The 14,926-nt window shown below is 52.1% G+C and overlaps 1 protein-coding gene and 1 long non-coding RNA gene across 4 annotated transcripts in view; both read right to left on the bottom strand.

The window, feature by feature from the left end:
* LOC310692274 overlaps positions 1–14,926 on the bottom strand; it is a 77,546-nt gene that overhangs the window by 26,597 nt on the left and 36,023 nt on the right. The gene's annotated exons all lie outside the window — the stretch shown is intronic.
* The window catches only part of FXR2 (FMR1 autosomal homolog 2), a 32,252-nt gene that overhangs the window by 7,694 nt on the left and 9,632 nt on the right, over positions 1–14,926 (bottom strand). The window contains exons 2-13 of one of the 3 annotated variants that reach the window (XM_083472612.1): positions 13,050–13,102; positions 10,326–10,419; positions 10,128–10,199; positions 9,267–9,415; positions 7,485–7,578; positions 6,485–6,601; positions 5,227–5,397; positions 4,785–4,863; positions 3,705–3,814; positions 3,468–3,539; positions 3,117–3,203; positions 1,738–1,951 (exon numbers count right to left, since the gene is read on the bottom strand). In XM_083472612.1, coding sequence (XP_083328738.1) covers positions 1,738–1,951; positions 3,117–3,203; positions 3,468–3,539; positions 3,705–3,814; positions 4,785–4,863; positions 5,227–5,397; positions 6,485–6,601; positions 7,485–7,578; positions 9,267–9,415; positions 10,128–10,199; positions 10,326–10,419; positions 13,050–13,102 — 1,312 coding nt within the window. Of the gene's footprint in view, positions 1–1,737; positions 1,952–3,116; positions 3,204–3,467; positions 3,540–3,704; positions 3,815–4,784; positions 4,864–5,226; positions 5,398–6,484; positions 6,602–7,484; positions 7,579–9,266; positions 9,416–10,127; positions 10,200–10,325; positions 10,420–13,049; positions 13,805–13,880; positions 14,695–14,926 lie in introns of those variants that run through there. The other 2 variants (XM_083472614.1, XM_083472613.1) reach the window with 2 other exon arrangements.

Genomic DNA, 14,926 nt, shown 5'->3' with positions numbered 1-14,926 from the left:
AAACCTGTGCAGCAGGGGAAAAGACTGCTGGCAGCCTAAATTGGTTTACCATTTCCAGCAAGAAATACAGTGGTACCTCAGGTTACAGACGCTTCAGGAGACTGCTTGTCTCCAGGCAGGAGGATGCACTCACCGTTTCATTATCAAAACCTATAAGCAAGCCTTTCTCAACCTGTGGGTCCCCAGATGTTGTTGAACTACAACTCCCATCACCCCTAGCTAGCAAGGCCAGAGCTCAGGGATGATGGGAGTTGTAGTCCAACATCTGGGAGCCCACAGGTAGAGAAAGGCTGCTCTAACTGCTTTACAAGACTCTAAAAGTATTAAATGTCAAAATATCCTAAATACCGTAAAATTTCCACAAATGGAGATCAACATGCAGCAAATTTGCCACAGCAAGCAGGATAAATGCTCCTAATCTTCAACATAGGCAAATGAGTTTTTAAAAGTAAAGGTAAAGGACCCCTGACAGTTAAGTCCAGGTGCAAACGACTCTGGGGTTGCAACACTCATCTTGCTTTACAGGCCGAGGGAGCAGACGTTTGTCTGCAAACAGTTTTTCTGGGTCATGCGGCCAGCAGGACTAAGCCCCTTCTGGCGAACCAGAGCAGCACACGGAAACGCCGTTTACCTTCCTGCCGGAGTGGTATCTATTTATCTACTTGCACTTTGATGTGCTTTCGAACTGCTAGGTGGGCAGGGACTGAGCAACGGGAGCTCACCCTGTCGTGGGGATTCGAAATGCCGACCTTCCAATCGGCAAGCCCTAGGCTCTGTGGTTTAGACCACAGTGCCATCCATGTCCCAAATGAGTTTTTAAGAGATGCTTAAAACTTCCAACAGATGGAGTTTCCTGAATCTCTTACGGCCGTGAAGGTGTCCCATAATCGAATGGTTGTAAGCAAAAAGGCTCGCTTCCATGAAGTTTCCAGGTGGCAAGCACACTAGCTGAGGCAATGCTTGCACAACCACGTTTCACACAGAGCAATGAACTTGGTTGTCAACAGAACCTCCCCACCCCAGGTGGAAGATATTCATTCCCAATCCAGACAGGGGCAGCCCTAAACACACTCACAGGTAGTTCGCTATCCTGATCCAACAGCCAGCACTGGGCACAGGAGCGCCTTCCCAAACTGCTAACGTTCTGCCCTCCAGTTGTTCTGGAGGGAGGAGAGTGGACCGGTTCCCACTCGCCATTCCTGCTTGCAGTGCTAAACAGCTGATTTGGAGGGATGCTAAACAACTGATTTGATGTTAAACGGCTGATTTGGAGGGATGCGAAGCAACTGATTTGATGTTAAACGGCTGATTTGGTGGGATGCGAAACAACAGATTTGATGTTAAACGGCTGCTTGGTGAGATGCGAAACAGCTAATTTGATGTTCGGCTGATTTGGTGGGATGAGAAAAAACTGATTTATGTTAAACGGCTGATTTGGAGGGATGCTAAACAACTGATTGATGTTAAACGGCTGATTTGGTGAGATGCAAAGCAACTGATTTGATGTTAAACGGCTGATTTGGTGGGATGTTAAACGGCTGATTTGGTGGGATGCTAAACAGCTAATTTGATGTTCGGCTGATTTGGTGGGATGCGAAAAAACTGATTTATGTTAAACAGCTGATTTGGAGGGATGTTAGCAATGTGATACAAAGAGCTCTTCCATGTGTGCAAACTCCAGATATTCTGGGCACAGTCCTTTGCCACCAGGAACACAGCAGGCCTCACCCAACTCACCATAACCAGAGTTGGGTCCCCTGCGCCCACGGCCGCCGCGCCCGCCGTAGCTGCCCCCGTAGGTCCGCGTGCCGTGCAGGGAGGAGGTGCTCTCATCCGTGGTGTAGCCGCCCCGCTCCTTATCCGACCGGTTGGAGAGGGGGCGGAAGCCCAGGCCGATCTGGCGCAGTTGCTCATCAATCTGCAGCCGCTCCAGGCGCAGCTGCTCCACCTCCTAGCAGGGGGAAGGGGGAAAGGGTTGAGAACAAGGCCCCAGGCCGCCACCACCCCCAGTCGGGGAGGAGCCAAGGGCCTCGCAGAGAAGGAGGGAAGAGTGTCTGCTTCAAGAGCGCTGTAGAATTTACGCCGGCCGTCTCTCAGCAGCATTTGGAAAAAAGCTGGGGGAAAGTCGGGCAGGAAGGACACAAACGGTCAAGACTCTTCCAAGGCCAGGAAAGGCCCCCCAAAAGAACTGTGCAAAAGCATTCGGGGGGCACCCCAGCTACATCTTCTGGACTTCACTCTGGACTTCTGGACTTCACCGCTTTCTATACCCCCCCCCAAAAAACCTGCACACTCAAAGAAAACAGGAATGCAATTCAAAACCAAACAGTGCAAAATGAAATTTTATAACCATAGTAAGTATAGTAAAGGAAAAGGGACCCCTGATCGTTAGGTCCAGTCGTGGCCGACTCTGGGGTTGCGGAACTCATCTCGCTTTACTGGCCGAGGGAGCCGGCGTACAGCTTCCGGGTCATGTGGCCAGCAGGACTAAGCCGCTTCTGGCGAACCAGAGCAGCGCACGGAAACGCCGTTTACCTTCCTATTGATCTACTTTCACTTTGACGTGCTTTCGAACTGCTAGGTTGGCAGGAGCAGGGACCGAGCAACGGGAGATCACCCCATTGTGGGGATTCGAACCGCGACCTTCTGATCAGCAAGTCCTAGGCTCTGTGGTTTAACCCACAGCGCTACCCACGTCCCCAGTAAGTATAGTAACATACCCCCCAAAAAAACCAACCCCAAAAATTCAGTGCTGTAAGCAATATCCAGCACCCAACAGCAAAAATAAAAAAGGAGATTGACAGTTTCCCCTTGGGCCTGGAAACACCTGTCCTGTGATCTTGCTCAGAGATCTGCAGCAGATTCCAAGGGGAAGGAGGAAGGATAGCTAGAAAGCTGCCCTCCCATGATGCTGATCTTTAAACATCAACGTCAGCACCTGAGAGGGGGGGCAGAGGTCCTCAGAACCAGGCGGCAGTTCCGACATTCTGCACCCGTGTCGCGAGATGGAGGGGTCTGGCAAAGATGGCTCTGGCCCCATGGCGATGGAAGCAGGCTTGCCCCGTGGCCCGATCCTCCCTCGCCACAGCCCAGGAGAACCGCACCAGCGGCCTTACCTGAAGGTAGGAGAGGTGGTACTCCAGCAGCGCCTGCGCATTGCTGATGTTCTCCCGCGTTCCCACAAAGATGAAAGGGACCATCCCCTGGGGAAAGGAGACAGGGAGGTTGGCAAAAAGCAGGCACCTTTTCCCCAGGCAGAAGACGGAGAGCTTACCAGGGCTGCCAGCTTCAAAGCCAATTAGTCAACGTTCCCCGCAGAGGCATCCCAGTTAAACCAAAGGGGTAGCCTTTTGTGCTCTGGGAAAGCAGAGTTTCGACCAGAGCAGGACAGAGGGCAGGCCCGTGTGAGTTTCCGAGAGGGAAAGATGATCGGGATCCAAGAAAGCAAGAAAGAGTCGGAGACATACATTTGGTTCTTGTCCAATGTCTGTGTCTTGGACAGCTTTAGCCAGGGGACAAACTGGACCAGCCAGCAAGGACTGAAAGCAGACAAACGCAGATGGGATGATTTGATGGGGCGTGGGCAAACGTGGGACACTGTGGCTTTGAGAAGAGACGGAAACCTGGGGCTTGGGAACTGGGGCAGGGGACCCACACAGGAAGCTGCTGCTGCGGTGGCTTCTCCGCTCTGCAGCCCAATTTACCTCCTCCCTGGGGTTCTTCTTGTCGTTGTCACCTTCCACCCGAACTCGGACCACGCCGGATTTGTCCACAATCTCCTGGATGACTTTGCCGTTCTTGCCTATCACTTTCCCTGCAGGAGGCAAATGAAGGCAGGGAGTCGAAGGGCGTGCGTAAATCAAGCGCGCACAGGCTGCCGGCACGTTGCTCTGCCGCCTTAACTCTATGTCCCCAGCGCCAAGTCACTTGCAAATTGGCACCATAGTGCCTTGGAGGGGGACAGGTCAATGGATGAGGAAACCGACTAGTAAACAACACCTCCATACAAAAAAGAACCCCTTTTTTGCACACACACCCTTGTACATTTGCACTCGTTGCCAATGACAGGGAAGGAAAATCATTGACGCCCTTCTGTTGCTTGAGGAAAATCTATGCAACAAATCTTTGCTTGAGAAACAGCTCTGCCGACCAGGTGCCTTGGACTCAACCTTCTCCTGCCTGTCTTGTGCAACTAAATCCTGGGTTTTCTCAAGCAGAATTGCTGCAACTCAAATCTCAAGCAAACTCCAAGGTAGCACCGGCTTCCCAATCTGGTTTCACAAACATACCGTATTTTTTGCCCCATAGGACGCACCTAGTTTTTTGGGGGGGGAAATAAAGAAAAAAAAATATTTCCCCCCCAGGTGCGGGGCTGGAGAAGCCCGAGCTTCCACAGCCCCCAGAACAGGCTGCTATCCGCAAGCCGTGGGAGAGCTGCGCGAAGCCTGAAGCTTGGGGCGTGCTGAGCTCAGCGGACCCCAAGGTTCTGAGTGCCGGCAAGCTCTCCGCTAGCCGTGGGAGAGCTGCGTCTCCCACGGCTAGCGGAGAGCTTCCTGAAGCCTGGAGAGCGAGAGGGGTCGGTGCGCACCGACCCCCTTCGCTCTCCAGGCTTCAGTGAAAGCCTGAATTCGCCCCATAGGACGCACACACATTTCCCCTTCATTTTTGGAGGGGGAAAAGTGCGTCCTATAGGGCAAAAAATACAGTAGTTTTTTGTGAAGGGAGAGAAAGAATGAGATGCTCCATCAGGTTTCGTCCTGGAGCTAGAAAACGGTCTCACTCACCGACTAGGTTCCGAGGGACTTGAACAGAGTCTTCGGAGAATTCGAGGAAGCTCCTGGCCTGCTTGCAGGCTTCCGGGGTCTGCGGAGGAGCAGAAGGGAACAGCATGCCAAGCAGCTCAACACACTGTGCTGGTGGCTTGCGAGGTTTTAGGCCACCAAGGCTGCTCAGGCCTGACATACTGCTTGCAGATCCTCCCACTGCACAGCCACACGCCGGGCCTTTCTCCCTCCAGGCCAAAAGACCCCAAAGTCCGTTCCTTCTCAGTTAAAAGCCGCCTTGCTTACCAAGCCCCACAACCAGAGTTTCCGGCCCCACGCACAGGATTCATTTATCAGGTGGGTCTTTGTTCCTTTTCTCTACACACCAGCACCAGGCAAAACGAAAGCAGCCCGGCCCACCCCCTCTTCTCCCAGAAGTCTAGAAGCAACCCCCGGCCCCTACCTCCCCGTAGATGCGGAAGGTGCAGGTCTCCTCGTCCAGCTCAATGGCAGTGACGCCCTGCACTTTCCGGGCCTGCTGGATGTTGGCCCCGTGGGTTCCGATGGCCAGCCCCATCAGGTCCTCCCGCACCGTGAACTCCTCCTGGAATGCCGACGCCAGCTGCTTACTCGTCTGGGGGGAGAGGCAGAGGCATGATGGGAAACAGGTCTCAGACGTCGCGTGAGCCCCACCTCTCTTTTCAAGCCTGGGCCCTCACCCCCCACAAAAGGCCCAGCATTCAGGCCAGGCAGCCACACTTGGGGACAGAGAAGGTCTTATAAGACTGGATCAACTAAGGTTGGCATGTGGGTCCTGAATGGGGCAACTGTGCCCCTGAAGGACCAGGTGTGCAGCCTGGGAGTTATTTTGGACTCACAGCTGTCCATGGAGGCGCAGGTCAGTTCTGTGTCCAGGGCAGCTGTCTGCCAGCTCCATCTGGTACACAGGATGAGACCCTCCCTGCCCACAGACTGTCTCGCCAGAGTGGTGCATGCTCTGGTTATCTCCCGCTTGGACTACTGCAATGCGCTCTACGTGGGGCTACCTTGGAAGGTGACCCGGAAGCTGCACTTAATCCAGAATGCGGCAGCCAGACTGGGGACTGGGAGCGGCCGCCGAGACCACATAACACTGGTCCTGAAAGACCTCCATTGGCTCCCAGGATGTTTCCGAGCACAATTCAAAGTGTTGGTGCTGATCTTGAAAGCCCCAAACAGCCTCAAAGGCCCAGGAGACCTGAAGGAGCGTCTCCACCCCCATCCTTCAGCCCGGGAAACTCAGCCAGATGGGCAGGGTATAATATATTATTATTATTATATTATGTCAAGCTTGTGACTTTCACAGAACGCTGCGTCCACAGCTGGAGGCAGAAGCATGCTTTCCAAATACCAGCTCCTGGAAACTGCAGGAGGGGAGACCTGCTTGCAGGTTTCCCATAAGAGGTACCTGGCTGACCACTGGGAGAATAGAGCGCTGGACCAGTTGGGCCTCTGGCCATCTTCTGGCATCTATATATGGCAGGGAGTTCTCCCAAACTGAAACGCTGCATCCTCCAGCACTGCTTCGCATTTTAGAAAGGTTCCCTCCTGCCTCCCTGCTTGGCACTCCTGTCCTTCGGGCCCAGGATGGCAGCTACTGTCAGCTAGTCCTGAGCCAGAGACGTTCCCCGCTCTTGCACCCAGGGGGCACTGTGGCGCTCGGAGGGTCCTCTCTCTCTCACCTCCAAGTGTTTGTTAGCCTCCTCATTCCGGGACATGAGCATCAGCTTAGTCCGGATGCTGCGCAAGTGCATGTCGCCCAGCAGAGACGCCCTCTTGACGGTGGACTCGTTTGTGGACTGCAGGGAGAGAGAGCGAGCAAAAGTTAGTTAGGCCGCCGTGTGCTGGCAAACCAAGAACACAGGTGAGCCTACGACACAGAACTGCCCCACCAGGTTTTAAGGTGTTTAGTCTAACAAGAATTCAAGCTGTCAGTTATCCTTTTCAACTCTGGCTCCAGCCTGGTGGAACGCTCTGCCTCATGAGACCAGGGCCCTGCAGGATCTGATTTCTTTCCGCAGGGCCTGTAAGACAGAGTTCTTCCGCCTGGCCTTTGGCTTGGAGCCAATTTGATTCCCTCCCTCTCTTTCTTCTTTCTTTTCCTTTCTCCTCCTGCGATGAAGCTACATTTTAATATTTTAATGTTACAATATTTTAATGTTGTTTTTAAGTTGTATTCATTCCGCTTGTTTTTGTTATTGCTTGTTAGCCGCTCTGAGCCCAGCCTTGGCTGGGGAGGGCGGGGTATAAATAAAAAATATTATTATTATTATTATTATTATTATTATTATTATTATTATTATTATTATTATTATCCACCCGGTTAAAATTAAAGCAAATTTAACACGGAAACCACAGGTCCTGGAGGGGATCATTTCCTCTGAAGCGAGAGAACTCCCCCACTCCACCCTGGCCATCCTGGGAAGACGCCCTTTATCATGTCCCAAGTGCAAAACAAAAAATCCTTCACAGGTCTGGACGAGAAATATGCAAGAGCTGCACCAAGCAGATGTAGAAGTTGCAGTTGCGCATTTAGTGGTCATCTGCAGTTCCTGCCACTAGAGGGGAGTGAAGAGCCACACAGGTTCCGGCTCTGAGAACAAGTCACAGGCATTTTCCTCCCCACTTGGTTCAGCTAAGCAGGCAGACGCCATCCCCGGAACAGAGGAGGAAGACCCTTACGAGGATGACGAGCTCACTGCTAGTGGAACTGAGGAAGATGCAGTTCGCGCTCACGGCTTTCTTGAACTCCTTGTGCACGTTTTCGTTTGAGCAGCTGCGAAGAGGAAACAGAGGAACAGTAAGAACCTTCGGAAAAGTGTGGACGCCAACCTGAGATGCTAAACGTTCAGGCTTCCACATGCGGTGGACCTGTGAATCTGTACGGAGCTTTAGAGACAGGTTTTACAAGAGATCTCTGAGACTGCAGGCAGCCCAGGGAGTCTCGATGCCAGGCTACGTTTACTACCAACGCTCGAGGAGGACGGTGCAGAGCTAGTTTGTAAAACTCTTACTATATATTTGTGGGCTGAGACAAGAATGACTACTGCCCAAGGATGGAGAAATGCCCTTCACATTTGATTTAAGAAGGCCTTAAAGGTAAATATAAAGGGGACCCCTGACCGTTAGGTCCAGTCGTGACCAACTCTGGGGTTGCGGTGCTCATCTCGCTTTACTGGCCGAGGGAGCAGGCGTACAGCTTCCGGGTCATGTGGCCAGCAGGACTAAGGCGCTTCTGGCAAACCAGAGCAGTGCACGGAAATGCCGTTTACCTTCCTGCCGGAGTGGTACCTATTTATCTACTTGCACTTTGACGTGCTTTCGAACTGCTAGGTTGGCAGGAGCAGGGACTGAGCAACGGGAGCTCACCCCGTCACAGGGATTCAAACCGCCGACCTTCTGATCGGCGAGTCCTAGGCTCTGTGGTTTAACCCACAGCGCCTTACATATTGCTTATTCAGAAAAGTTGACTCATTCAATAGCGCACCTCCTGAAACCGACTTCCCTTGTGTTAAGAAGCTCTTAGGCTTCTTTCCCTTCAGATGGAGCAAATGTCGGCACACTGCAAGCAAAATCAATCCCAGGCAGACGTGGGCTGATGGAGATTTGAATCGGAAAGAATGTTGATTTGGCAGACAAGCTCCCCCTCTCCCCCACACAGTTGTTGTTATTGTTAGGATATTTCCGTTCCACCTTAAAAGGGAGCAGGCTTTGTGAGTCAGAGAGTCTGCGCATGTCCTGTTAACAGGATGATTATGTTTCCTATTGCTTTCGTTTTCTCTCTGTGTCGGAGACACTGGCGCAGGCAGTCATGTCTTTCTTTGTTCTGATCAACGCGGAATAAAACTTGTAAATAGTGCTCTCCTGAGTGCGACTTTCGCTGTGAATTATCTGCTGATAGAGTGTGCATGAGCTCTGGAATGTGGCAAGATATTTTCTAGACACTCATGTCGCTAATTGCTGATACTGCGTGCCTACGGGAGATCGATGGATCGTCCGGCAGACCGCTTGGGGCCATGATGGACTTTGTCTCCCTGGCAGTATCCCAACAGTTATTACTATTACTATTATTAATACCCCACCCATATGGCTGGGTATCCCCAGCCATTCTGGCAGATTACGGAATATATAACATAATAAAGCATCAAACATTAAAAACTTCCCTAAACAGGGCTGCCTTCAGATGTCTCCTAAAAGTTGTGCAGTTCTTTATCTCCTTGGCATCTGAAGGGAAGGCGTTCCACAAGGCGGATGCCACTACCGAGAAGGCCCTCTGCCTGGTTCCCTGTAACTTTGCTTCTCGCAATGAGGGAACCAGCAGAAGGCCCTCCCTCGGAGCTGGACCTCAGTGTCTGGGCTGAGCAATGGGGGTGGAGACGTTTCTTCAGGTATACTGGGCCGGGGCCGTTTAGGGCTTTAAAGGTCAGCACCAGCCATTTGAATTGTGTTTATGTTAACACTCACGCCTCCTTGAGATCCTCTGGTACCGCAATGGTGACTTTGAAAAAGCTGCACTTGGTGGCCACTTTGCTGGGGTTGACAGGCCGCAGCCGCTCCAACGTGACGATTTCATTGTAGATGGCATCGCAAGCGGCATATTCTATGACGTAGAACTGCAAGAGGAGGATGAGATCAGAGGGAGCCACAAAGAAGAGCCCTTTCACTGACACGGCAAAGGAAGAGCCCAAAAGAGCTGCAGTTACGTTCTGCCTTTAGAGTTGTTAAGCCGAAGTAAACTCAAACAGGAGGGGGAAAGTGAATTCTAACTGCACACTGGGAAGAAAAAAAACCCTGGAAAACTCTTCCATGGGGTTAGGGTCACAGTCCCCCCCCCCTCAACTGCAGGTTCCCCTCCTCTCTCAGTCTTTCCTGGAAATGCAGAACCAGTTATGTTCACACTAAGAAACCCACTGAACACTGCCGCTTGAGGGAAGTGGAAACTTTCACGCCTGCAAATTCAGGCTGGCTTACGACCCTGGAAATTTACTTGCTTTCATTATTTTTATTCACTTGAAAAAAATTATACTCTACCTGTTCCCACTGAGTGAACTTAAGGCAGATTACGACAACCTCATAACAACACGTCACAGAAGCATCGTAAGAACATCTGCATTGCAGCACCGTCACTATTCCGCATTGTGGCCCATGACGCCCAGATGTTCTGGGAGCATTTGCTGTGCACATGGAGAGCTCCTACCATGTGCCAGGGAGGCAGAAGGGGCTCAGCTCATTAAATGTGTTAATGGTGAGAGGGACGGGCCGCACTGCCCCCTCACTGAATGCCCGGGAATATTTCAAGGGGGGAGTATTTTGTTCAATACTTACGTCTCCTTTCATCATTCGAACCCTGGCCAGCCACCAGCCACAAGGCTCATGCTCATTGGCTCGGGAATAAACCTGAGAGGAGAGGGAAATTCAAGTTAGGGGGACACCCTCCACGCCCAGCAGCTTCCTGCTCACCCCGCTGCTCCACCCCCCACCCCCCAGAAGGGTGCGGAAAGACTCTTGGCAGCCTTCACTCACCTCCACCTCATCCCCTTCCAAAATCTCCTTGCTGTAGTCTGCAGGTGGGGGCAGCCGCACGTCGCCGAAGGGGATTTGCCTTTCGGGCTGCCAGCTGCGAAGAGACAGAGTGTTATTCCAGGTGACAGTAAGGGGAGACCAGCTACCCATCAACACACAATGTTTCTTCACAAGCTATGGGAGGTGCTTGGGGCTAAACAATGCCAAGAGCCGAATTTTGCGCAGGCGAAAGCGGCAGGGGCCTTGGGTCAACACAGGCACCCCCACCAATTCAGAATGGCTGCTTCGTAGAAGCACACCCCAAATATCCCCCTCCACTGCTAACAAGCTATTCTCTTCTCTAATGACTCAGCAGCATGCATCGGACAACGGCAGCCGGCCTGAACTCCCCCCACCCCCGCTACTAGCAACATGCTTTTCCAACCACAACTGCACCTGCCAGAAAAAATTCCAGACCCCTGGCTGCACACGCACCTAGGAAATCAAATGTATCACCTTGTGACTTTAATTCCACACACACCCTTCCACCAGAGCTATGGAACGCTGGCTCTTACATATTCAACGCTGGCTCCTAGGAACCACAACTATTTGGCAACGCCGCTGGTTAGTCATAAAGGCCACAGTACCATTACCTGATAGGGGTCAAAATAGTTTAGAGGCATGGAAGCCTGCTAAGAGCATGCAAGCGTTCTTGGGGAGGGGGCCAGAGGCAAGAGGAAAGAAATGAGGGGAGGAGAATGCAAAGACATATCCCCCACTCAGGAAACACCACAAGGAGGGCTGGAGACTGGGGCCGGCAGAGAGACACTCGGTGGGTATTTATAGCCCGCCCTGCCTCTCGCAGGGAGATCGTGCTGCGGCTGTGTTCCGGCCCTGTCAGAGCACAATCCTGGGAACTGGCCGCGGTGCTGCAAGGCTGCCTCGTTAACTGCAGCGGAATTAGGCAGCATTTGCATACCGCCGCCACGGCCACACCACCCTGGGTGGGGAGACGGAAGCGGCCAGGCCCAGCTGCTGGCAGGCTGCCAGCCTCCCTCTGCTCACTAGTCCCTTACTGGCTGACAACCAGAGCCGCAAACTCGGGCGGCCTGTCAGCGAGAGCCCCAGCAAAGCCACCACCTGCTCTTCGCAGAGAGCAGGGCCGGCGTTGAACCTCCGCCCACAAAGCTTTTTATTTTTCCCGGGTGGGGTGGGGGGAAGCAGACGGTTGCTTGACTGCAGCGCCTAGAGGCCAGGGTGGCTCCTCTCCGTACAGCTGTTGCAGAGACACGTGTCTCCCTGACGCTTCAGCTGCCGAGGAAGGACCTTTGCGAGAGGCTCAAACCTCCCTCCTCCGGCAGACGCTTCTGGCTTTCTGCTGAGTCAGGAATTTCAGGCACTTTCGCCTCCCCACCCCTCCAATAAGCAGCATTTAAAAGCAAACAAAATAACCCACCCTGTTGCTTGCGAGCGCCAAGGTATTTGCTGTGCAATAAGCTTCCAGAGATCTTTACAAGGGTGGAGCTGGGGTACAGCCCCCCTGCTCCGTAACTGCTGGGGGATCGGGGCCACCACCAATGCTGTGCAGTGCCTACACAGGTGGGTGACAAAGTCCTCTGGGCAGGTATCCCCGCAACCTCCTGTCTCCAGAGTCAAATAAGGGAGAACAGGGTTAGGGGGTGTCTGGCTCAAGGGACATGAAGACTGAAGATGAAGAAGGGGGGAGCCCAGACTGAGGAGGAAGGAACCACCTTCCCCAATTCCCTGGGGTGACCAAACAACTGTGTGTGCTCTGAGAGGCGGGGAGTTCCTGACGTCATCTCCTGAAGGGACCCCAAGCCAGCGTGAGAGGTTTGTTGCGCTGCTGTATTCAGTAGCCCGGGGGTGCCTAGTTTGATAGAGCAGCTGGTAGACAGGCAGTGAACTCTTGGTGGGGAGAGCAATCTAGCCACCAGCAGGAGTTGCTACAAAGCAAGAACAGAGCTCCAGGAGGAAAGGCCCTGTTTCTTCCCCTCGGCCCAGCTGCCACCAGAGTGCAAAGCAGGGATGGGAATGGCCAGCGTTTCCTGGGCGAGGTTAAATAAGTTGGAGTTCTTGTTATTAAATATAACAAGAAAAAAGCACACCGAGAAATCTGGCCAATATAAGTTTCAAAAGTGGGAGCGGTCCTTACTTGCAAATCAAGAGTCAATTGCAAGAAAAACTAATCCATTCATATACATATCCTTATGAGTTTGAGTTTGTAATCTCCGAGTTTGTAATCCTTGTCAGAATACATACTTCTGAATGGATTAGTTTTTGTTACAACTGACTATTGATTTGCGAATAGGGACCACTCCCACTTTTGAAACTTATATTGGCCAGAGCTCTTGGTGTGCTTGTTTCCTGGGTGAGAGCAAGGGACATGGGTTGGGGGCCAGCGACTGTCTGCAAGAATATTATTTCAATTTCCTAGGAGCCAGCATGGAGCTAAAGGCACGAGCCCCACACAGTGTTCATATTACACAAGGTGCCAGCTCCGTATGTCTAGGCAAACAAGCCCATGTCAGTGGGGTTTCACTGCCAGAGGTCGCTCAGAGCTGGTATGCCAGGCTTGTACCCTCATCATACAATGGACCTCAAGAACACTGGGGCAGCCACTACTTCCAGCGGGCTGGAAAAGGACGGGCCGATCTTGGCCTGCCAGCTCTCTGACAAAAGAGCAGAGTAGGGCGCAGGCACGCAATGCCTCTTGCGGACACTCACTTGTTCTCGAAGGATATCGTGACCGAGTCTTCGTGGACATCTTTAACAAAACCCTGGAAGGGAAGGAAGAGACAAGAGACACCGCGTTAGCACCACAGCCGGCAAGTCCCCAAAGCTCACTGCGAAAGGGGCAGCGCTGGCTGAGCAAAAAAAGGAGCCCCGCAGAAGGAGTCACCGCCGCCACCAAGCCACTGCGTCCCTCGACTGGGACCAGCGGACCCAAGATGCCAAACAGCCAACGCAAAGCAGCAGCGTGGAAAGGGAGACTTGGCAAGAGAAGAAGAGCTCTGCGGAAGCAAAGGTCGCAGCTTGGCGACATCCCCCAAAGACGTGATCCTCCGAGTCACTGGTCCCTAAGGGCAAATAAGGGGGCCTAGATGAATCTGTCTAAACCTCTTTTAAGGCATCTATGTTAGTGGCCATCGCTGCCTCCAGTGGCAGGGAGTTCCATAGTTTTAACTATGCGCTCCAAGAAAGACTTCCTTTTACATGTCCTGTTCAGGAAGACATGAACTTCTCTCCCCCTCTCTCTCATTGACATCCCACCCTGTCTCATTTCTTAAATACAATACAAAATCAATACAACCCAGGTGGTTAAGAAAGCCCAACACAGACTTCATCTCCTCAGAGTATTGTGAAAGAACAATGTCAATCAGCATTTGGCGATCTCCTTCTACCGGTCCACAATAGAAAGTGTGCTTTCATACTGCATCACAGTGCGGTACGCTGGTTTCACATCAACTGATAGGAAGTGCCTACAGAGGGTGGTGAATACAGCACAAGATATTATGGGCTGTCCCATGAATCCGCTGGATGAAATAGCAGAAGAACGTTGCCTGTGAGGAAAATTCTCAGGGATGATTCACACCCTGGCCGGCACTTTCTTGATCTCCTGCTCTCGGGCAGAAAATATATAGAAGCATGATATATAGTCGCACCAACAGGGTAAATAACAGCTTCTATCTGTGGACTGTTAGGCTGCTGAATGAAAAGATAACAACAGGGCAACTGACTTTCGGGTGTGGTGGCTGTGCGTCAGTAAATGAGGGGAATTAAGACTAAGAGAGCTGAGTGGGGGGTGCCCGTGTAATCTCACTGTATACAAGTTGTACAAGTGACAATAAAGTAAATGGCCTCGGTCCAGTATAACTGAAGGAGCATCTCCACCCCCATAGTTCTACTGAGGTCCAGCGCAGAGGGCCTTCTAACGGTTCCCTCAGTGCGAGAAGCCAAGTTACAGGGAACCAGGCAGAGGGCCTTCTCCGTGGTGGCACCTGCCCTCCCACCAGATGTGAAAGAGAACAACAACTACCAGACTTTTAGGAGACATCTGAAGGCAGCCCTGTTTAGGGAAACTTGTAATGTTTGATGCATTACTGTATTTTAATATTTTGTTGAAAGCCGCCCAGAGTGGCTGGGGAAGCCCAGCCAGATGGGCGGGGTATAAATAATAAATTATTATTATTTCAATTTACTCCTCCTAAAGCACATTCCCTGCCAGACTAGCCAACACCAGGCAGCTAGCTCATGACTCCTCCTTCAAAGAACACACGGCAGCTTCCTTTCAGCGCTCCGGAGCTCATATGCTGCCAGGCCTCTGGGTCAGATTGCGTTTCTGCAGAAGAACTCCACTCTTAGCCAACCCCAACCTGCCCATCCATTTTTGAATCCCAAAGCAATGCGGGGCTTCTTAGGATCAGGGAAAGGTGCTCAGTGGGACAGCCGTTTGGGAGGAAATGCCCGAGTCCCTGGGTGCAACCCTCTATTCACTTACAGTGCTACCTCGGGTTAAGCACCGTATTTTTCGCTCTATAAGACGCACCAGACCACAAGACGCACCTAGTTTTTGGAGGAGGAAAACAAGAAAAAAAAAATAT

This window comes from Podarcis liolepis, assembly GCF_965112155.1.
Source record: "Podarcis liolepis genome assembly, chromosome: 13".
Taxonomy (NCBI): Eukaryota; Metazoa; Chordata; class Lepidosauria; order Squamata; family Lacertidae; genus Podarcis; species Podarcis liolepis.
This window is presented reverse-complemented; position numbering and strand designations above follow the sequence as displayed.